Source organism: Cydia splendana, chromosome 12, assembly GCF_910591565.1.
Source record: "Cydia splendana chromosome 12, ilCydSple1.2, whole genome shotgun sequence".
In the NCBI taxonomy this organism is placed as follows: Eukaryota; Metazoa; Arthropoda; class Insecta; order Lepidoptera; family Tortricidae; genus Cydia; species Cydia splendana.
The window spans coordinates 3,375,124-3,398,117 of NC_085971.1; the positions used below are offsets into that span (position 1 = coordinate 3,375,124).

General features: G+C 37.6%; 2 protein-coding genes across 2 annotated transcripts in view; both read right to left on the reverse strand.

Annotated features, from left to right (window-relative positions):
* LOC134795322 (ciliary microtubule inner protein 2B-like) overlaps nt 1-7,663 on the reverse strand; it is a 34,341-nt gene extending 26,678 nt beyond the window's left edge. The window contains exon 1 of the mRNA XM_063767142.1: nt 7,505-7,663. Within this exon, the coding sequence (XP_063623212.1) occupies nt 7,505-7,575 (71 nt within the window). The 5' untranslated portion in view covers nt 7,576-7,663. The remainder of the gene's footprint in view (nt 1-7,504) is intronic.
* Nucleotides 7,664-10,079: 2,416 nt separating this feature from the next.
* Nucleotides 10,080-22,992, reverse strand: LOC134795302 (sorting nexin-14-like). Its single transcript, XM_063767113.1, has 11 exons — nt 22,856-22,992; nt 21,325-21,460; nt 20,608-20,701; nt 19,606-19,664; nt 18,715-18,898; nt 17,818-18,002; nt 16,882-17,157; nt 13,667-13,851; nt 12,894-13,067; nt 11,280-11,461; nt 10,080-10,507 (listed from the first exon to the last, which is right to left on the reverse strand). The coding sequence occupies exons 1-11, from the start codon at nt 22,911-22,913 to the stop codon at nt 10,415-10,417; spliced, it is 1,626 nt and encodes a 541-aa protein (XP_063623183.1). The 5' UTR covers nt 22,914-22,992; the 3' UTR covers nt 10,080-10,414.
* Between the last annotated feature and the right edge of the window lie 2 nt (nt 22,993-22,994).

Here is a 22,994-nt window from a genome sequence, read left to right on the forward strand (position 1 = left end):
TGTGGCTTATGGTACGAGTTAAAAAAACCGGCCAAGTGCGAGTCGGAGTCGCGCACGAATGGTTCCGTACCATTAGGTACGCAAAAACGGCAAAAAAAACACGTTTGTTGTATGGAAGCGGGAGCCCCACTTAAATATTTATTTTATATTGTTTTTAGTATTTGTTGTTATAGCGGCAACAGAAATAGGTACCTACATCATCTGTGAAAATTTCAACTGTCTAGCTATGGGGTCATCCATTAATTACGTCACACGAATTTCTAGGTTTTTTGACCCCTCCCCCCCTCCTTGTGACACTTGGTCACATTTGGCAAACCCCTCCCCCCTAGTGTGACGTCACATTTTTTCTACGAAATCGCCAAATCGAATTAAGTAAGTACCTAAGTATTATTAATATTTTATCAAAATATTTTTGACGATATAAATATTAGTAATTTTATAACCCAAAACTGCTTAGGAAAGAAAATTATACGAATAAAAACGATTATCGTTTTAAAAACTTGTTATTGAAATGTACAGCGAATAAAATAATTAAAATAAATTTTCGGTTACTGATGAATTTAAAGTGACGTCACAAAGTTTGTGTCTCCCCCCTCCCCCATGTCACAATATGTCACATTTTCTTGACCCCCTCCCTCCCCCTAAACGTGTGATGTAATTAATGGATGACCCCTATCACAGCTCATGAGATACAGCCTGGTGACAGACAGACGGACAGTGGATTCTTAATATTTTTTACTCTTTGGCTTAACCCTAAAAATATAGTTTCTTAGGTGATCACGAGAATCCACTCACTCGAAAAAGCGGCATTATTATTAATAATTTATGGTATGGTTGGTAAGTTGGCATGGTTGGTGGCTTGGCATGGTTTGGTTGGAAAAACAGAGAGGCAGAGGAAGACCGAGACATGCGTATTTCACCAGGCCAAAGAGAAAATCTAAGTAGTGACGTATCAGGAGCTCCAAACAGTGGCAGAGAGAAGAACGGAATGGCGATTCCTCCACCGACAAGAGCCAGGCTCTTAAGAATAATGATGATGACACATGGCTTACCTACATGCCTACGTGTTTAATGCAAGCCAAATACCTATCACACCTTCACATACATTAATGATAGCGTCTCGTGACAGTAAAAATTTAAATTCATGTCCATTATTAGCTATCAGCGGTTCAATATGACGCAGTTTTCTTTATTCACTGCATTATTCATTAATCGTGGTATCAGTGTAATTCCAATAAGCTTAGTTACATGACTGAGTCGAAGGCTATGCAGCTCCGGAATCGATGTTTATGTACTACAGTTACTACATTTAGCAATACAATTTTATTAGCTTAGTTAGCAGCACAAGCCGCCGCACTGGCAGGATCGCCGTGTGAGGTGGGACGTAAAGACAAACAACTGCTTGCTATGATATTGGTATAATGCGCGTGAAATGATACATGTGTAGCCTTATATACTCTAACACTGTATACACCGTGTTTTTATTGAATTCCGTTAACTTCGGGGTATGGTTAAGTACGTTTAAGAAAACTAAATGGCATAGTTAATATTGAAAAAAAAAAATTTTTTTCTTTTTTTTTCAGAAAAAATAATATTAAAAAGTAATTAAATGTAGCATATAGCGTTGTTGTAACACGGGCATTACATTTAACTAAACCAAACAATTGAAATCTGTGACATATCAATGTCAATTCGAACATCGATCGACCGAGATTTTACTTAAGTTTAGTAGCAAATGTATGAACTCATTCTAAACACTAATCAATATGTAAACCGACCTTAAGGCAAGTATACAAGCTTGTAGAGGCCTTATAGGAAAAAAATAAAATATTGATTATCTTCGAAATGGAGTTAATTAGAATATCGGTGTCTTTGGGAAAGTTACTTGATTTAAGCTCAGGTATGCACCCTTGAAATTAACGGAAATCAAAAAAAACACGGTGTATGTGTGGGTAAGGCACACACTACACCTATTGCATACTTAATTTCTCTGCAGCTGACTGTACCATCGTCGACATGGTTATGTGATAATTCACTTTATTGCAACGTCACAAAGTCTACCCACGATCAAGTTAAGAGTGTTCCTGCAGAATGATGATGATTGGGAGCATACATTACTAAGCTGCCTTTCCACTCAGGCGGAGATGAGAGGATATATCTCCGCTCCGCCTAGATAGCGTCGAGTACCTACTCGTGCCGTCCTTCCGCAGCACAGCACCGAATATCGCAAATTGCGGGGATCTTACTGTTTTACTCTAATGAAGGCGTAATTGGAGTAACAGAGAACTACCTAACCAACTAACTAATTTGGCTCAGCGATCCAAAGAGAATCTTAACCTCCGAAACGAGAGCATACCGAAGAGTAACAGAGAAAGATGCCCGCAATTTAGGAACTTCGATTTTCGCGGTTATAGCCCAGAGATAGTCCATGTGGTGTTAATCGTACAGTAGTTATTAAAAATAAAGATGTCCGGTTATACTGGTCGCCTAAGAATATGACTCAGGGCGTTCGCGCAGTTATCGCGCACAGGAGAAATTGAGCGCGACGGCGGCAATCGTGATTTGGAATGAAACTATTTACTTTGATTAGAAATTTCATCGTGATTTGCATTGACTAGTTGGTAAGACAATCATTTGTTTTTGTTAATTACAAAGGCGAAGAAATCTGACACCTAGATTCAAACATTTACTTGCTTGCTCATTCATTTCTTATGATGAACATTTTCGGTAATTCGATTGGTGACTTGCAACATGGTATTCCAACTAAAAATTAAAGCATTTATAGCATAATATGCCATTCCATTGCTAATGTGCCTATAATACCTTAATTAAGTCGTTATGGACAACACGACAATGATAACTATGATATTTAAAGACATAAAATACCTGCAAGACGCCAACCACACAATGCTTTTAGGCGTTCATGACGTTTTAAAGAATTAAATCTCTCCACATTTTTGATGCAAGTGCGCAAAATGTGTAACGAGTATTTTGTACGAGTCCTGAGTAGTCTTTAACGGGCCTTTAGGAGTTATGATTTATGATGAGAATCTATTAAAAGATTACTTAGGTATAAATTTAGCTATTAGGTAAAAATAAAAACCCTAAAGTAAGTCAGTAATAAAAGATGTGGTAAGCATCTTTCTAATAAACCCCCGTGCTAAACACGGAAACAAAATTAATTTGATGCCCGATAACCAATCAGATGCCCTCATTCAGGCAACTATGTTATCTGTGAAACCAATCCCATAGCCTTGACACGCTCTTTTGTGCCATGCCAAGGGCGCCCATAACCAAGGCAGTTCCGGTAAACCTACCTGCCATCAACACAGTTACTGATAATTCGTAAACCTTATTAGCATATACATAAGATCCAACTATGCTCAGACTGATGGTCATTGTGTTACCTGATTAAAAACATTTAGTTTCGATTATGAATCCAATAGCATGACGAGCATAAGTTGACCTTTAGATTCTTAACAGGTGTGTATAATCGAGGATTCATTGTATACTGGATCGCGTGAGGCGATGTATTTGTAGCGGATACCTACTTAATTTAGATTATTAAAAGGACCTTTGTTATAAATTTTTTGAAAGCTTTTACGCCAGTTTGAAGCAGGCTAATGTTTATACTCGTAGTTTGAATAATTAGGGCACGGGATCAGGGCCGTCTTAAACTATGCTGGGGCCCCTGGGCACATAACAATTTGGGGCCCTTTTGGAAAGTAAAGAAAGCTAATTAAACTAACGTTTTTCTACTATGATCTTCTATTTATTATGGATAATCAAATATACTGTTACTTTCTGTACTTCGGGGCCCCCTGAGGATGAGGGCCCTGGGCACTGGCCCCGTGTGCCCTTATGGTAAAGACGGTATTGCACGGGATCGTTAGTTCCCAAGTAGCATGGAAGTGTCGGCAACATCAATATACCAGCCAATTTAGAACTTAGAGTGATTTAAGGGACGTATAAGAGTGTCAGAAAAGATTTAAGCTGTATAAAAGGTATTTTACAGACATTATACAGCTCAAGCTGTATAAAATCATTATAAAGGATTCTGCGGAAGCATAGGGTGCTTTATCAGAATATAAAAAATCTACTATAAAACTAAAAGTGTTGTGAGACACTACAAGCTAATTCTATCGTAAAAGCTGTATACAGGCTGTATTGTAGTAACACTTGGCACTTTTAGCTGTACAAAAGTATCTGTCAACTCCGTTTTAAAACTTTAAGTGTTGTGAAACACTACAAGCTAATTTTATCGTAAAAGCTGTATGCAGGCTGTATTGTAGTATCACTTAATTGGCACTTGTAGTTGTACAAATGTATCTGTCAACCCCGTTTTAAAGCTATTTCTTATGGCGTAATTTTAGTCTCCTATAAGAATAGTAGTTGTATAACTTCTGTCTGTAAGGGTATTATAAAACTAAACGAATAAATGGCAGCTATAGTACAGCTTTTTTCTGTATTACTGACAGAGTCGCTTATAGCAATCTTTTGGCGTGATTTTACACTCGTATAAGTATAGTAGTATAATGATTTCTGAAAATAAGTGTATTATAAAACTAAAGGAATATATGACAGTTACAGTACAGGTTTTTTATTTGTTATACGGATCTCGAAAGAGAATTATAACTTATGTACGGAGAACCGAAATACAGCCAAACGAATACAAATAATCTATTATAATGCTGTTTTAATTACAAAAGCTGTAAAAGACACTCCATTTATTACACAGCACAGCTACTAAGATTATAATGCTCTCCAACTATCCTGTAGGCTGTTTAAAAATTGTCGCCATTTTACAATGAAAAATAAAACTTATTTGTAAATATAATTAAAGAAATACTTGCAAATATTTAGCAGACTAACCGTGTTATGATTACCAGCTAAAATAAATTGACTTTAGCCTTAGAATTAATATTTATAAATATTTTTGATATTCTAACCTTAAAAATAAACACTAACTTTACCGATTTTTGATATTTTCCTTATGGTCTTTCTTTGTTATTTTGCAGGCGCGTGAATATTTTGCCAGAAAAGATACACAGGTTCACAATAAATAATAATCGGCACTTACCAATAATATAATATTCCACTCAAGTCCTGTATAATATTTACCAGGGGGGCGAAACTTCAAAGAGGGGTACCTTATATATGGAAACTAGCGCAGTCAGCATTATGTTTACAGCAACATTTCCTCACCTGATGCTTCCATGTAATAAATCAACTAGATGGTGTCACCGCTTTGTCTGTGATGTCTTAAAAAACACGCATCCAGGCCATAATTGTTAAAAAGAAAAAAAACTTTGTCTTTGCATTTTTATCACAAATTCCGTTTCAAGTATGAAACGTTTAATATTTTCAGTAATTTAGGTACCTCACATTTTTTAATCGTCTTAATATAATTGTATTTATATTAAAATAATATAATCGTTTTTATTAAGAACATTTAACTAAATAGTTTCGCCAAGTGCCTTACGTGAAAGGAAACGTTAAAACAAAGAACATAGTAACCGTCAAACTATAAAAAGTATAAAAGTCAAATAGAAGATTCTAATTTTTTGTAATTTTAATTAATAATTTATAGTATAATCACTATAAATTGATGAAAATGAGTGCGCCTGGGAGAAAGAAACGTTATTGCCTTTTCGGCTGTGCGAATTAAAACAACATGACTCCAAAACGCATCAATGCTTCGTGGCTCGTGCTAGCTAGTCAAATTTAAGTCCAAGTTTTAATGGTGGATTTGTATTATTTCGAACTAATTTATTATAATAAGTGGAACCCTTAGAAAATATTTTTTTGGTTTGTTACGCATGTAAGTAATGAAAAATAAATGATATTTTTACACATCGTGTTTTTACTTTTGCGACTAAAATATTCTTTGGTATGAACATTTATAAAATACTGGTCTAGGTAGTAAATCGTCACTGAATGAATATGTATTATAGTACATAATATATTGGCGCCTTTTTCCTTGACCGTGTACAGTGCACTACAATGAGGTGTATTCATTTTTCACGTGATTGCTTTGCAAGAAGGTGAAAGAATGGAACCCTCATTGTAGTTCACTGTTTACGGTCAAGGAAAAAGGCGCCATAGTCTTTATTACTACTATGCATGTGTGCCACGCACACAGTATACGTAAAGGTTTGTGACAAAAATCCGCTAGGAGCGTTAGTGTCGACGTTTTTTGACATTTACTCGCGAGTTGGCTCTCTTTTACTATACATATATTATTATACTCTTTGATATTTACTTTTACTTTTACCATCCACTATAACACTTTATTGTCGCCATTACTATATTACGAACTAACAAGATTAAGCCATTTTAGTTTCTTAAATGATTATTTTTCTCTTGTAATTCTTTTTAAAAACTCATTTAAAACTTATATTCTTATATCGTACTTATAAGAGATTATCTGTAGTGTTAAGGTTTCCTGTTACACCGAAATATAACTGTAATGCAGCTATTATGCAGCTTATGTATTGCTTATACAGCTACTCTACAGCTCTAATAACGCGAAAGGCTGTATAATTTGGGCCCTTTTTTAACTTATAAGGGCTGTATAAGCGCTTATACAGCCTTTGTACAGCCTAACTGTACAGCTTATAGTATACAAATAAACTAGAATACAGCTTATATACAGCTTGCAATGCTAATGCTTGTTGGTTACGTTTGATGCGGTCGTTAACTGGTTTGTATTTGTAACTCTTTCAATTACTTACTTATTTTAGACGAAAGTTTCATTTCAGGTCATTAGCGCTGACCTACCTGCATTATTTATACATTCTTCCACACGATAACGGGCAATTCGAAATCCTTATTGCAAACACATATGGTTCATTTATGGTCTCTAATACTTCTCTACATGTAGTAGGTACATGCATTTATAACTAGACCACACGAAATATTGACTGCGACTAGGTACGTGTCCTATTAGGTAACTGCCAACAATCATAAATGCATAAGGACGAGTGTATTCGGCTCGCTAAAATGCCACCATATGTCCACCACTTTTCTTATAAGTTTATACAACTTTACACAATAAGATCATGTCACATGTGCTGGCGAGTCGAATAGGCCCCAATCCATATTTTGCGGTTGCATTCAACCCGTTTATTGCCGAGGTACAGACAAAGATAACGACTAGTAAATCTCATTAATATTGTCACACAAAATAAATCTACACACACACACACACACACACACACACAATTCATCGACATACATAAACAAACCCATAAACACCCTGATGAAACTCTACCAGATTGGTGATAACTACTTTGTTTTGTGTAAGATTTCGTTGCTCATCATGACAAGTTTATTAAAAAAAAAACACATTTTTACATCAGTAACTATCATCAAACTTATTCCTAAAACTAACGTACAACAAAGCTGTGTTTTGTTTACGTTCCTGTGTTACGTTACTCCGTCACAATCGAGTAGGTTCAAGTACTACAACGAAATAAACAATAAAATGAATGAACGCACTCACCCCGGTATAAAAGATCCATTCGTCTGCGTCAGATACTTATGTCTCTCGCGACTACTAACGTCTGTCCACATGTTTTAACTTGAAAGTTTGTGGTCGCGCATTTCGTGACGTCGGCGCCGCGGGAGGGTTCAACCGTGACTGGCACCGGCCTATCGAATGAGAAAGGGCAGAATGCGCGCGCAAAAAAGGAAAACATCGTGTAATCCTAGATGTAGAGGTATAATATAATTATAAGATAATAAGGGTTGTTCTGGTACGCGATAAAGCTCATAGTCATCTGATCTGATTACATGGATTTTACATATTAGCGATGTAGGTGTAGGTACCTACCTATTTCTTTATTATAATAAAACGACCGGGTAAAAAAAATATTTTCACAGACAGAATCTGTCAGTACTCTTACATTGTTGGTACTTCGTACCGGATTCATAAAATGTAGGTTCCGTAAGTTATTTGTTCAGCTTTGCAAGTATGATCAATATAATTTATAAAAACATATAAAATAAATAAATATTAGGGGACATCTTACACAGATCAACCTAGCCCTAAACTAAGCAAAGCTTGTACTATGGGTGCTAGTCGCCGATATACATACGTACGTATATAGATAAATATGTACATACTTATATATAGAAAACACCCATGAGGAGCAAATATTTGTGTTCATCACACAAATAAATGCCCATTTCCGGGATTATATTCTGCGGGAATGTCACCTGTGTGAGGGAATGTTGGCCGCCAAAGATGTCAAGTGGCGCGCGCGGCTACAGCCTAATATCAACCTTCGCGTAACCCGACAAGGTTCACTTCACGATGACGCGCGCAATATAGGCGTGGTCTCAAAGGGAAATTATATTTACTATTTATTACATACTTTTCAAATAAACTGAATTTAAGGGTAAAATAATAAACCTAGTAGAGTGAATTGTAATAAAAATCTAATATTATATGAAAATATTATAATTCAACCATTTCCATGTCCACAATTTTATTTTCCATTAATCAATAATTAATTCTTCCTGTTTATAACCTCAATCAAGAATAAATATGAGAATTCATTGTTATAAAAATATAATAATCTAGTAATACATCATTATTATTTACAATTTATAGATTATTAGCAATCTCTGGACAAACATTACCTGTTTCCCCCTAAGGCCAATATTTATAAAAAAGTCAATTTGAAATCAATAGCATAGGAAATAAAGTACAATTTCAAGTGCTTATAAATTGAACTAATAAAAAGAAATGCAAACCCTGTTCCAATGGTTAACTTTTTTAAGTAAATTTTCTTTATTTAATAACATTTTTAAAACATAATATAAAAAACACTTAAATTCAAAAACTATAAATAAAAAATTGGTTAAAATTAAAATGAAGTAACGCGTAGGACCCTAGGCCCTAGGAGGGTATGGCTAGCAAAAGTGACACCGCGATTGGTACACATTTTGAAATTCATCTGGCGATTGAAAATATACCTTATAATACAATAAATCACACAATTAAGTTTTCGAAGTATTAACCTTTTCACCGCTATGCGAACTAAATAATGAAAATTATTTAAACTATTTATAATACCCGCTGTGGCTTTTGGTGTGTGTTTTAAAGTAAAAAGCAACTCCTATCATTACTTAGGTATAGCGAACTTACAGAAAATTTTTACTTACGAAAAAATTAAGCCACTGATTTTAACCGAGTCTACAAAAACATTTGCTTCTGTTTATAGGCCTCAAATACCTAATAATTTATTCCTTATATGATTTGTCAGACTAATAAATATCTTGTATGAAACAGGCCTTAGATTAAGAATTTTGAAATGAAAGTACCACCTGAAAATGGATTAACCCCTTGACTGCCACAGTCGGGTAGTATACATGAATCTTAACACATTCTAATAAAGTTAACTATTCCGTTTTATAGTTGTCAAAAGGCTAAAGGCTATTGCCACCAGCCGTGAAAAGGTTAAACAAAATAAAGTGATTATCACTAGTTAAACATGTACTTGCAATTTACAAAAAATGCATAGGACGTATCAATAATACTAATACCAACACTTCTAATTGACCATTCGTGGGCCTTGTTTCTTTGCGATAAGGTTCACGAATTGTCATTTGGGCCATTTTATTTAAAGTGGTAGCGGGCCAAGCTAACTAAGTAGGCATGGCATTTCAAATGACAAGGTGTGGAAATGTCATCATTAATGTCACTTTTCTATGAAAATTTGCCGTTTATAACGACACTCTTCACTTTGTTTTATTTAAATTGGTGCCAATCTAGCTTATGGTACGGACTTTACACTACACCTTTTTTCATTCGGGAAGTATAATGTTATTTCTACTGAGAATCATAAGATGTATCAATCTTAAAACTAGAAAAACATTTTTTCAAGATATTTATTTTCATTTAGTTACCATTTTTCATAAACTTTATGACGGCAACGGAACGGAAGGAAAGAAAAATGTATGGAAATTTTGTAACACGTTTTTTGTCCTATTGATTGAAGGTTTATTTGACGTTCATAAGCGCATTGTAATATGCCTACTTGAATAAACTATTTTTTTATCTTTTTTTTTTATTTTTATTTGGTTCAAAAGAGCTTGTGATTTTGAGTAGAAATAATATAAAAATTCCAAAATTAGAAAAGAAAGTGTAGTACAACTTTAAACAGAATATAGCCCATTTAAAAGTGTGTACTGATGTAGTGCATAACTGTTTTCCATCGTATTTTCTCGGAAACGTTCGTATTTCTCATACTACTTCAGTCAACCTCAGTACTTTTTGTACCGAGACTGACTGGAATAGCAAGACAAGTTTGTACATTTCCGTGAAAATACGATGGAAAATAATTATGCACTACATCAGTAAGATGGTACTTAAAAATATAAAATTTTGATAGTTTACAACACTGCCTCAACTCTTTGGTTCGTTCGGTGATCTGTTATCTGTGGCACTTAATTCCGGGAACAGCTCCATTATACATAGATCGAGAAGATTGTACACCAACTGTAAGAAAGAAAATGGTAAATCAAACTTAAAAAAATTAAACTCGATTCTTGAAAGATCGGTTAGATTTTTGTTGGTCAGTAGTGTCATTTTTTTTGACGGGAGTAAGACAGTATTCAGGGTATAATACTGTGGCCCTAGTGAAAAAGGGTACAAGTCTTCCGCGGCTTAGGTGTAAAAGGGCATAAGTGTTACGTGGGACTTACACCCTTTTACACCTGCGCTGCCCAAGACTTGTACCCTTTTTCACTAGAGCCACAAATGAATGAATTATAATTTATATTTCATTCATTTTGTCAAGTTTAACAACTTATAGTGGGATGAAAATAACGCGTTTTTATGAAAGTGGAGGACCCGCGCGAAATCGCTTTTTCGTACAAACTTAGTCCTCAGTTTCCTCTGTGGATATTAACATTATTGAAAATATTTTGACACAATTTGTTGTATATCAACCACAATTATTATAAGAGTTAGGAGCGTTTAAAAATTTGTACGAAAACTTTTTTTCGCTCCAAATACATATTTACAATAAAGAAAAAATCTAAAAAAATCAAACGTAGGGGCAGCTATGGTTAATATACATCAAATTATGTAAAAATATTTTCCATGATGTCAATATCCAGGCAGAAAAATGGGGTCTACGTTTGTAGGGTCTTTTCTCTTAATGTTTGGGTCTGGTTGGTGGCGGTTTTAGGCTTTCAAGTTTGAATAAAATAATCTGATATGAATATGGCCCACCTCGTTCGTGGTGGCTAAGAATGTGTTCGATTACCTGTTTGTTAAGCTGCGGCCGCTGCAGCAGCTCAAACGCCTTATCTAGTGCTTGCGCGGCGCCGGTCCCTAGCGCGGCCGCGGCGGCGGGCGGTAGGGCGCGGCGCAGCTGCGCGTGCGCTATTTGACGTTGTTTGGTAGCCGGTAGCCGCGGTGGGATGGTTTTCTTGCCGAATAATATGTCTGAGGAGAAATACAGGGTGAAATTGTAACCACCGTTCATACTCCACGTAGTGACTTTATGAACACTAGAACGCCATTCCGATCTTTGTAATGCAATGCTCTCCCAGCAGTCAGTCGATCAATTTGAGTAGCAGCGTCTGGAAGACCTAGATGCTTCCGCAAGACGCGACCTAAGCCCTCCTACACATACACCCGCAACTCGACTGGACAACTCCATTGCGCATCGTGTGACCGCATCTTCAAGACAAAGTTTGGTTTTCCGAGCCACATTAGGGCATTTCATAATCCGGATAAGAATTTGTGGGAACACACTTGGATGGCTAATCCCACAACGCAGCAAAATAGAATCGACGCGCGGGACGCGCGGGGGGTTAGCGTCCATGTATGTTCTCACGGGCCCCGCCACTTCTTTCTGTACATTTATTGTGAACACACGCCAATAAATAATATATTAATAATAACATCGGAGTTTTCACTGGGTCACCACCTCTCCTAGACCTTGAGTGTGCGACACTAAGATCTAAGTCGCACAAATTGTTGCTGGAGTCGCCATTGCCGGATACGGCAAGGAAGGAAGAGAGATAGTAATAATGGGATCATGTAATAATTTACGGCACATATAATACTAATTTACTGATGACCGTAAAATTTTTGATTCACACTTGCGTGACTGTAGCAAAAGCAGGGTAGGAAACTAGAGCGTTCGGGCGAGCAATGATTAGGGTTGGCAAAACTTGACGTCCGTTTGCAAGTTTGCTTGCACAACTACAGATAAGATAATTACTTGAATTTTGACAACCCAAAACAGCCGAAACGGATACATTAGAAAGGGAGAGAATGATTCGTCTTTGTACCGCTGTCGTCGCAGTAGGAAGTTTATTTTCTGTACATTACTTATTCTGTGGCAAAAGTTAAAGAGATAATAACATGGCCCCGATCGTCAGTAAGGTATCTTATTCCGGATCCCTTTGTTTGACATAATTATTAAAAGTCATAATGTAATTATTGTTAGATTATCATTAGTCATAATTCTGAAATCGTTGACTTTTATGGATTTTCTTAAGGTTATTCTATACATAGGTTAGGTTTGTCTTATGGCAATCCTGAAAAGTTACGCCATTCTGAGTACAACCAAATTATGACTAACGAAAACGTGGACAAACAATACAATATGACTTAAAACTTTATGGGAATCAATACAGCCTGATACGACACGACGAATTTATCAAAAACTCTATGATGTTTTCAGGGAAAGTTGAAGCAAAGATCAATGAGAGCGTACATGAATCAAATAAAGGAAAAGATCAACGTCGTGTCGTATCAGGCTGTCAAAGAGAAGGCAGAGAAGAGAGGACCGCCAAACATGGAAATCGCTCCACCGACAAGAGTCATACTTTTAAATATATGATGATGAGAGACCCATCCCACTCACCATGCCCTAGTCTTATAAGGTGCGCCAGCCGTCGTTCACACAGACTCGTAGCCAGTGTTTTGTTGAGCCAGCGCGCGGCGGCGGCGTCCGCGGCGGCCCCGGCGCGCCGCGCGGCCGCGAGCGCCGCGCCGAGCACGCGCACGAGCCAGCCGCGTGCGTGGAACACTTTTATTACTGAAATAAAATGAAAAGTAGGTACATAAGTATTAGGGGAGGGGGGGTCAAAGTGAGCACCTTTAGAGGAACTAAGAAAAAAGTATGAAGAAAATATCAGTAACACTTAACTTTGAATGCTATTTATAGCTGAATTTATCGTAGTTTAATTATACATACTTCAATATTCTGCAAAGATTAGGAAAAGTAATAAAAATAACGAAAACTTTACTTTTACTCACTTTGCCCGAGTGACAGTGAGTGAGTGACCTTAGAGTGACAGCAGCAAAATTAAAATATAGAATATTTTCGCGGTAGTCTTTCAGGCACAATGTCAATAAAATATTGTTTTAAATTTTAGCACTAAATTTCATCCATTAAATGACTGGGAAAAGTCTTAAAACAATATACTATTAGGTATTATATTACGAAATTTCACAATAAAATATCATAAATAACATAACTGTTATTTTTTCTAATTTTCATTACGAGTACAATAGATCCGAGATTCTCAACTACACTATTTTCTAAGTATGACTAATATTAAAAAATAGAATAAAAACTCACTTAACTCTACGCAGATAAAGTCGCGGGTAGAAGGTAGTACACAATATACTCACATAAATACATAAGACACTGCGTGAACCCCTTAACTTTGTCTTGATAGCTGCCATCGATGAGTTCCCCGCTGGGTTCCACATCGAAATTGTTGCCAAATACTGCTTCTCTGATGTCGCGGCGACGCGGGCGTTTGCTCACGTCTTCGCTCACTTCTTGGGCCTCTTCTACGCCCGCGCCTTGCTTTCTGAAAAAAAAAGTTTAGGGGTAAAAATAAGACATTGAGAAAACATTTTTAATACTATAATTAAAGAGAATTTAAAATAGACAGTTACTGTCATGGTAAATTATGTAGCTACAGTACATTTACTGCCATCTTTCGACAGACGATTAAAACTGTTAGAACGCCATTTGACTTTGATCATTATTCTTTCACTGATATGCAGGCATCGGAGTTTTTGTCGCATGGTAAGACTAATAGCAAGCTATGGAGTCGACATTTGCCATAAATGTAAACTCTTATTCATACTCATACTCATTTATTTAATTTATCTTAAAATGCCTTTAGAGCGGTTGGTCGTGTATATTATCTTAGTCGAATTATATATAAAAATATTTTTCTATTACATTATGAATTCATAACTTCAACTATTTTAACATACAACTATACAAACTACATCGCTGCGAAATACCTAATGTCATGTAGGTACTGACCGCTGATAAAATTGATTAGTATTTATCATATGTCAATCACTGGTGATTGCAAACGTAGTAGTTATTTATATCTGTAAGTGGTAAATACGTTGTGGATTATTCCATAATTAATTATTATGCCTAACCCAGAAATAGCTGCAATTTTGGCATGGATAGAGCCATACAACGATTTACAATATGACTATGAAAAATCTGCTAGAGTGTGCTTGAGTTGTGAAGTACAACTCACCCAATTGAAACATAAATTTATTTTAAAACATATCAACAGTATTCTTCATCAAACGAAATCCACTGGAACTTCAATATACACGACCGACCGCTCTAAAGGCATTTTAAGATAAATTAAATAAATGAGTATGAGTATGAATAAGAGTTTACATTTATGGCAAATGTCGACTCCATAGCTTGCTATTAGTCTTACCATGCGATAAAAACTCCGATGCCTGCTGATATGTGTTAACTTGTTAAATATTAATATTAACGCCATCTACTCGACTATATGCCAAAGGTATGGTGCACTCTTTTCTAGCGATGGCGCCATAATTCAGCCTACTCTCGAGTAGATGGCGTTAATATTAATATTTAATAAGTTAACACATATCAGTGAAAGAATAAGGATCAAAGTCAAATGGCGTTCTAACAGTTTTATGTTCTGTCGAAAGATGGCAGTAAATTTACAGTGGCTACATTATTTACTTTGACAATCCGTCTCTATACTCTCTTTTCTTTTTGCTATAATGGTGTTAGCAAGTATATTCATAATGAACAATCAGATGTAGCTGGAGGGTAGGTCGACACGTGTCAAATGTCGCGTGGCACTCCAGGTAGTCTGCTGTCGCTGGTTATTACAATCCATTATGTATCTACTGCCTTCGTCTATAGAGATGATAGTTGACAATCATGAAATGGAACCCAATTTTTTTTATGGCGCCTCTCATTTGTGATTTCTAACACAATTACTGAATAGGTTTTTTTGATGAGCTCAGTTCAAAATTTTTTGACTATAACCATAGTGATGTTCCCTTTATCCTTCTTCTTCTTCTCCGTCGAATTACTCTTGACAGAGCAGTCGTGGTCACGTTGAACGACGAACGATTCTACGCCAGTTCTCCCTGGCAGATGCTTCTCTGGCACATGTGTTAAGTGGGGTGTTGGTAAGGGCTTTTATCTGATCCGTCCAACGCATTGGGGAACGTCCTCTTGACCTACAGCCATTGACCCGTCCCTGGACAACAAGTCTCTCCATGGCCTGCTCTCCACGTCGCGTCACATGTCCGAAGTATCTGAGGATACGCGCTCTGACCGTAGCTGAGAGCCTCTCTTTCACCTTAAGTTCTTCAAGTATGGAGACGTTTGTACGGTGTTGTGTCCAAGATACTCGCAGCATTCGTCTCCAACACCACATTTCGAGTGCGTCGATTCTTTGTCTCTCTCGCTCCTTCACTGTCCATGTCTCAGCACCATACAGTAATATAGGGAATACGAGAGACCGCACTAATTGGACTTTGGTGGCTTTGGTGATATTTCTGTCCTGCCATATCCTCTTCAACTTCTCCATGGCAGATCTTGTAATAGCAATTCGTCTTTTAATTTCATCCGCAGAGCCTCCAGAATTAGTTACAAGTGATCCTAAGTAAATGTAAGACTGTACGACTTCACAATTTGCAATCTCGGTTATATCTGGAGCATTGTTTTGATTTCGATCGACAATCATCATTTTTGTTTTTTGCCGGTTTATTTTAAGGCCAAACTGGAGGGTGGTGCGTTCAACACGGTTTAACAGTTCCGCAATGTTCTCTTTACTCGTTGCTATTAATGTAGTATCATCGGAGTATCGGAGATTTGAAATGTTTTTGCCGCCAATAGGAATACCGTCTGTCCACTCTTCCAGAGCTATTCTCATAATGTGTTCCGTGTAAATATTGAACAGAAGAGGCGACAAAATGCAACCTTGCCTAACTCCTGCCGAAGGATGTAGAGGTTGGGAAGTGACATTATCCACTCTGACTGAAGCAGAGCCATACTCGTAAAGGGACCTGAGGATATGCACCAAGTGCTTCGGTACTCCCATTTCCATGAGGGTCTTCCACAATTGTGGCCATCTAACAGAATCAAATGCCTTTTGGAAATCAACAAAGCATATAAAAGTCGGTCTGTTAAATTCCTTTGCTTTCTCTATTATCTGTCTCACGATTAGGATCTGTTCTCGTGTACCTTTGCCCTTAACGAACCCGGCCTGTTCTGGTGCTATTTCCTTCTGAATATAAGCCTTCAACCTTTCGTTCACTATACATCTTTATCCTTAGACCATTTAATAACTGGAGTCGCCTTTATGAGCTTACCCCTCTGCCGAAAAACTTGCACAATTGTGCAAACTTTTGTAGACTGACATGGCTATTTGTACGTTACGTACAAATCATGTAGAAATAGCAATACATTTGACGTTCCCTCCCCCGTAAAAATCGGCACACTGTTGCGTAAAGAAAATGACAGCAATGACATCTCCAGTTACTAAATGCTCTAAACCTTTATCAGATCACTCCTAAAAATTAAATTAACTTACAGCGCTTGATATCGTTCCATATCAGCAGACAGTAGATAATTCCTGAGAAAAGACTCCAAATGTTGTCCCTTTTCCTTCCTCAACCTATGTGTAACCGCCGTGACCATATTCCCAATATCTGGTCCATTTAAAGCAGCAGCGGCCGCCGCGAGAGCGAAGTCCGTGCAAGAGAGGAACAGCCGAAGCAGTGCGGAGCTCTGGAGGAGAGGCGCTTCTAGGGCGCGCTGCAGGAAGTCCTCGTATTTGTAGCGAAGCGTTTCGAGTGGGCTGTTGTCTCTGGAAATATATGAAATGGGAAATTTATGCTTTTGAAAGTATTGTGTGACTAATATTTGTATTCTTACTCCTGTAAGATTGTTTAAAACAATTAGAATTCGAGTGTCTGGAGACCTGATTGAGAGAGTGAACTGACTATACATTCAAACGAAATTAGGTTATGGGGCAAAACTCTAATTAACCTTCATATAAAATTTTAGGACCGGACAGACCGACGCCATGTATCGTAATGAATGAGTATTCAAATCGCCCTGTTGTTAAATTCAGTAGCGAGAAATTTAATCTTTGCAGTGGTGGGCGTTCATAGAATGAGTCGTATTTTATTAAGACAATTTGACACTAAGAAAAAGAGTCTAACCCAACCTATAGTTCGTTTTTTTTTGGATTAGAAACAAGGTAAACAATCTTGATGTGTCTTTTAATTGAAAAACACGATTTAAAAATAAGTCACGGCAAATATGTAACAATTATGAATCTAATACGATCATTTATATTCTTCTGCTTTCATAAGTAACAGTTACTGATTTTTAAAATGCGTCTTTCAATTAAAAGACATGTCAAGATCGCTTACCTTCTTTCTATTGCTAAAAAAAACGAACTATAACTATCTTCATCTTAGAATATGTATGGCTCCACCACTGGAGTTTAGGCAGGAGTTACCTCCTGGAGGGTAGCGGCAGGTCCTGCAGCAGGCGCTCGCCGTGGAACTCCTGCAGCTTGCTCCGCAGCAGATGGAAGTCGTGCTCGCTGCGCTGCACGCTCCAGGCGCGGGGCTCGGCGCCGCGCTCCACGCAGTACACGCACAGCGTGAACACGCGCACCGTGCCCGCGCGGGGAGGCGCTTGCTGGACCATACACAGTTTTGTGAGATACGGTTGGTAATAGACCGCGGGCCAGGAGCAAATATCGTCAGTCGTCGCCTCCCGCTTGATACTTTGTCAGATGATAGTTTAATTGCTATTATAAATAAAAAAACCGTCAGCCGATTGTATAGCGGTGGAAAGACCGTCAGCTACTTGCATAAACATGTAAAAAATACGCGCCTTAGCATTTATGTCCGCAAACCCGTAAGGCGTTTATTGAAACACCTGATGAATACTACATGCAAAGTTTCATTATTTTTTTATCGCTATCATAAAAAAGGTAAAGCGCTTATTTTTTACATCTTTATGCGGCCAGCTGACGGTCTTCCGGCGGCGTCTTGACGGTTTATGCACGCTCCCTATAAAATGAACTTAAATGACAGCTAATAACCAAACCCTAATGGGCGTCATCCCTTCATTCCCAGTATCTCGGTACGCAGCGTGTTGGCGAGATCGTTACACGCTCGTGTCAAATTCGATGCGCACCCGCAGCGAACTCGCCTCGCTTTCAACTCTCTCGCATATCAACAGTGATACCTAAAGCTCTGGTTTCCTAGGATAACGGCCGTCTCCATACAAAATACCACTCATCCATATTTAGCCGTATTATTTAGTAATAGAGACGACCGCCGGCACCGCTATCCTAGGAAAACAGAGCTTAAGAGTCTTATTTTAAAGACTATATAACACTTACCATTCTGATGTCGACGCTGGTTAATACAACTTTGTAGGTGACAAGGTCATCATCCAACTCGTCAGCAAGGTGTTCTAGACACGCCAGTAGGGCTCCATCGTCGCCATCTTCGTTGCCGCAATGTTCTAAAATCAGGCCGGTGGTGGGCGCGCGTGGTGGGCCTTTAGCGCGGACTGGCGGTGTCCTAAATAAAACAATACTTATGTTAATTTGAAGTACATCTGGTGCTCCATTACGACACCCTGCGCAATCCATACCACTTAATAATATTATAAATGCGAAAGTGTGTCTTTACCTCTTCACGCTTAAACCGCTGAACCGATTTAGTTGAAATTTTGTATGGAGATAGTTTGAGTCCCGAGGAAGGACATAGGGTAGTTTTTATCACAGAAATTACCCTTTAAGGGAGTGAAAAGGGGGGTGGATGTTTGTATGGGGAATCGATAAAAAACAGAATGGATAAAGCTACCCAAATTACTAACTCCACGCAGACGAAGTCGCGGGCAAAAGCTAGTAAGCACATAGCGTAACTACATCGAAAATTTTGAGGACCATTATGTACTGTAAAACTTTGTAAAATACACGTGCGAATAGGTAATTCACAACTCGTGTCGATTTAAAACACTCCCTTGCGTCGTATTTTAAATAAAATTCGCCACTCGTTGCGAATTTCCTAATTTTCGTACTTGTATCGTAAATAACTATTAAGTGTGGAAGGAAAGCAATTCCAAACGAATGTCGATATTGTTAAAAACTTGTATTCGCTCATATGTTATAACCACAACTTTACAAAAATCCTCAGAATTTTCTATATGATTCTCCACAATAGTTTTTGTCATATCTCATCTCCTTTAAGTTACAAATAATTCATTATTTTCATTAAGTACGAACCTCTTGTTTTGTTTTTGGTAGCCTGTGGGTATTCTTGATCCAATCAATATTTTATAATACTGTAACAGAAATAATACATTTCAACAAGTATAGTAATCAACAATTTAAGCATACACTAACATGTGGCACATCCAGGGGCGTATTTACCCTAGGGCCATCCGGGCCATGGCCCGGGGCGCCAACCTCCAGGGGCGGCATATGCCAACCCCCAGGGGCGGCATGCCGGATTGCATTTTGTTTTTCTTCCTTGACTTCTGGGGCGGCAAAACGTATTGGCCCGGGGCGCCAAATTTCAAAATACGCCCCTGGGCACATCACAAGTAAGTTTTTAAATTAAGTAAATACAGTAAATATTTTCAGAATTAACTGCTCCAAAAAACGAGAGAAATGTGTGCGTAAAAGAAAAAAAAGGAAAATAAACCTAACAGAAAATAAGCAAAGTAAATAACTTATAACGGAAATTATTTCGAACATGGTTTTAACGAAGCCTGGAAGGTCGTAAGTTAATTATGATACTTTTGATGGTAATATTTTGCATCCGTATGAAGGTACAAACAGCAACCCTCTTAACTGTCCATCGGTGGACCTTACGCCTTCTGTAATAAGGTTTACGAACTGTCAATTAATGCGATAGTACGGTACGGACTACGGTACTCTCAATTATGCATTCAGCCGGTTTTATTTTGTATTGCTATACAAAAGTATTTCCAGGTGTAGTGCATACTTGTTTTGCTCCGTAATATCTCGGAAATGTTCGTATTTGTCATGCTACTTCAATCAACCTCAGTACTTTCTGTACCGAGACTGACTGAAATAGCAAGACACGGTCGTACGTTTCCGTGAAAATACGAAGGAAAGATATTATGCACTACATCTGTCCAAGGTTTTACCACGATACAGTATTTCCTCGCTTTGTAGAAAAGATAGTAAAGTCAAATTTAGCGATGCCATTTGTTAGGTACCTAACCTATACAGGTTCCATAGTTTTGTTTTTTATCTCACCTCTTCGCTGTGTAAGAAACGGGGCAGCAACACATTTTCAAGCACGGCTTGCACCTCATTCGCTGCCGTGAAGATTTCGGGACACGTTTGTAATCTGTACAAAAGAAATCATTGTCAGATATGTCGTTTTAAGACAAAGACTCGTTATATAGTGTAATATTTTGCTATTTCAAGACCTTTATATTTATGTTATTTAGCATTATATATGTGGAAGCTTGTAATTTGCATCAAAATCAGTAAGTACTCAAACTGCATAGTATGCTAGTTCCTGGTCCAAATTAATTAAAAACTAAATTGTAGAAATTAAATAGCGATACACAAATATGGAATACAGTTGTAGTGCATAAGTGCATTTTCCATCGTATTTTCACGGAAACGTACGAACGTGTCTTGCTATTTCAGTCAGTCTCGGCACAAAAAGTACTGAGGTTGACTGAAGTAGCATGACAAATACGAACGTTTCCGAGAAAACACGATGGAAAACAATTATGCACTATATAACTCGTACTAGGCCTCCCATGGGTTGTACAGTCACCATCAGATATATCGGAGCAGCCAACACGTTCACAAATATCTGAACACGCCTCTATTGTCAAGGCGCTAGAGTGCGTGTTTAGATATAAAAATAAAACCTCGGCCGCTCCGATATATCTGATGGCGACGTACGAAGTGGAATTTTATTACAATTTCAAGGAAGACTTGCTAAAAATATGTTACCTCTTAAGGTCTCCATTATGTATAGCTCTCGTGTTACCGCGACGGGCAAGTAGCTCCGTCGCTTCGCGGAATAATGTTGCTTGTTCTTCTTCGTTCGGCTTTAGGTTTGGGTCTAGCAGCTTGGTTTGAAACAGTTCTGGGGACAAAATAGTAAATTTAAGAAGGTCGGTTGCACCTTATGTCACCGTTCAAGCGTTCGCTAAATTTTATTGTATGTAAAGTTTCATAGTTTGCTGCTGGTAGTGCTGGTGCTGAGTGACGTTGGTCGGGACGCTAAATGTGGTTGGTGCAACTGGCCCTTATTATTGGCTCGTTAGAAATAATCGACTCGATCGAATTGGAATCGATATCGACACTGATGCTGACTGTATTAATATAATTTCACGTTCGATACCGTTTTCAAACTAGAAATTCTCACTAGAAATATTTGCTATATAATTAAAGATATTTATGCTATTATTTAAATTAAAGGTCCAATAACAATTATGAACAACTGAAAAGACAACACCAGACTATACATTCATCTCTTCACAGTTGGCAAGATGAAAGATATATAAAATTAATGTAAACGCCAGCGCCACTGATGCTTTAAAAAACCTTGACATATCAATATCATAAATACCAAGTTATAGACATCGCTTCATATCGACCGGCGCCGTGAGAAATGCATTCTTCATGTACAAGGACGTCTAATCATAGTCTTCAATTAATGGTTTTATGTGGCTTGGCTCCACTTACAGATATCTCAAGCTCGTTAAAATAATGTATTAATGGAAAATAATAATTATAAAAATTATTAAAAAATAATCTTGGACACGGCGCGGATAGTCCACCGGTTCCTCTCTCTGCAGCCCTGACCACCGGCAGCTTGGGCCTTGCCCCGCTGCCGGTGGCACCCTGGGTTAGATTTTTTTTTATAAAATGTTTATAATTTTATATGTATTTTAATTGTATTGTAACTTGTAAGTGTTTTTATATTTTACTTTTATATTCATATTATCAATCACCTAGCCTAAGAGTTGAAATAAATAAAGAGAGAATAATGAAAATTATAGTTTTTACTAAGAATTACGATTTTTCCATTTTCTTTAACCTGTTATCTGTACGCGTAAGTTTCATGCTTTCTACCAGCTACATTTTTTTTTAATTTGTCAGGTAGTACACTCCGATGACTACCTAATTTCCAAAGTAGATATGATCCAGTTAATTTCGTACCTGCATAAGTTACATGCATACCATGTTTGGACGCCTTCTATTTATCAGATGTGATCATACTTTGAGAACCCGAAATAACTTTCAGTTCTTAAGAATATAATATGTAATAATATTTTATATGGCATAACACTCACTGATGTCCTTATAAAACTGTTAGAGCTGCAGTTGGCTTGTAGACTTGACGTGTTGCATGAAGGCGTATAGATGGCGCGGCTCGCCCACCAGCAGTTCCAGGTCTACGTGGAGAAGTCGCGCTCGCTCTTCGTGTGTGGACCCTATGTCTTTGTAATAAAGTTTAATATGCCATAACACTCACTGATGTCCTTATAAAACTGTAGGAGCTGCAGTTGGCTTGTAGACTTGACGTGTTGCATGAAGGCGTATAAATGGCGCGGCTCGCCCACCAGCAGTTCCAGGTCTACGTGGAGAAGTCGCGCTCGCCTTTCGTGCGAGGA

Excerpts from the sequence above, each read along its gene's own strand:
- LOC134795302 (XM_063767113.1), bottom strand. The coding sequence starts at position 22,913 with ATGCAACACGTCAAGTCTACAAGCCAACTGCAGCTCCTACAGTTTTAT. Across the intron at positions 18,003-18,714 it reads CCAGCGTCGACATCAGAATG|CAAGCGCCTCCCCGCGCGGG; the intron begins GTAAGTGTTATA and ends TGTATGGTCCAG. Across the intron at positions 17,158-17,817 it reads CTGCCGCTACCCTCCAGGAG|AGACAACAGCCCACTCGAAA; the intron begins GTAACTCCTGCC and ends ATATATTTCCAG.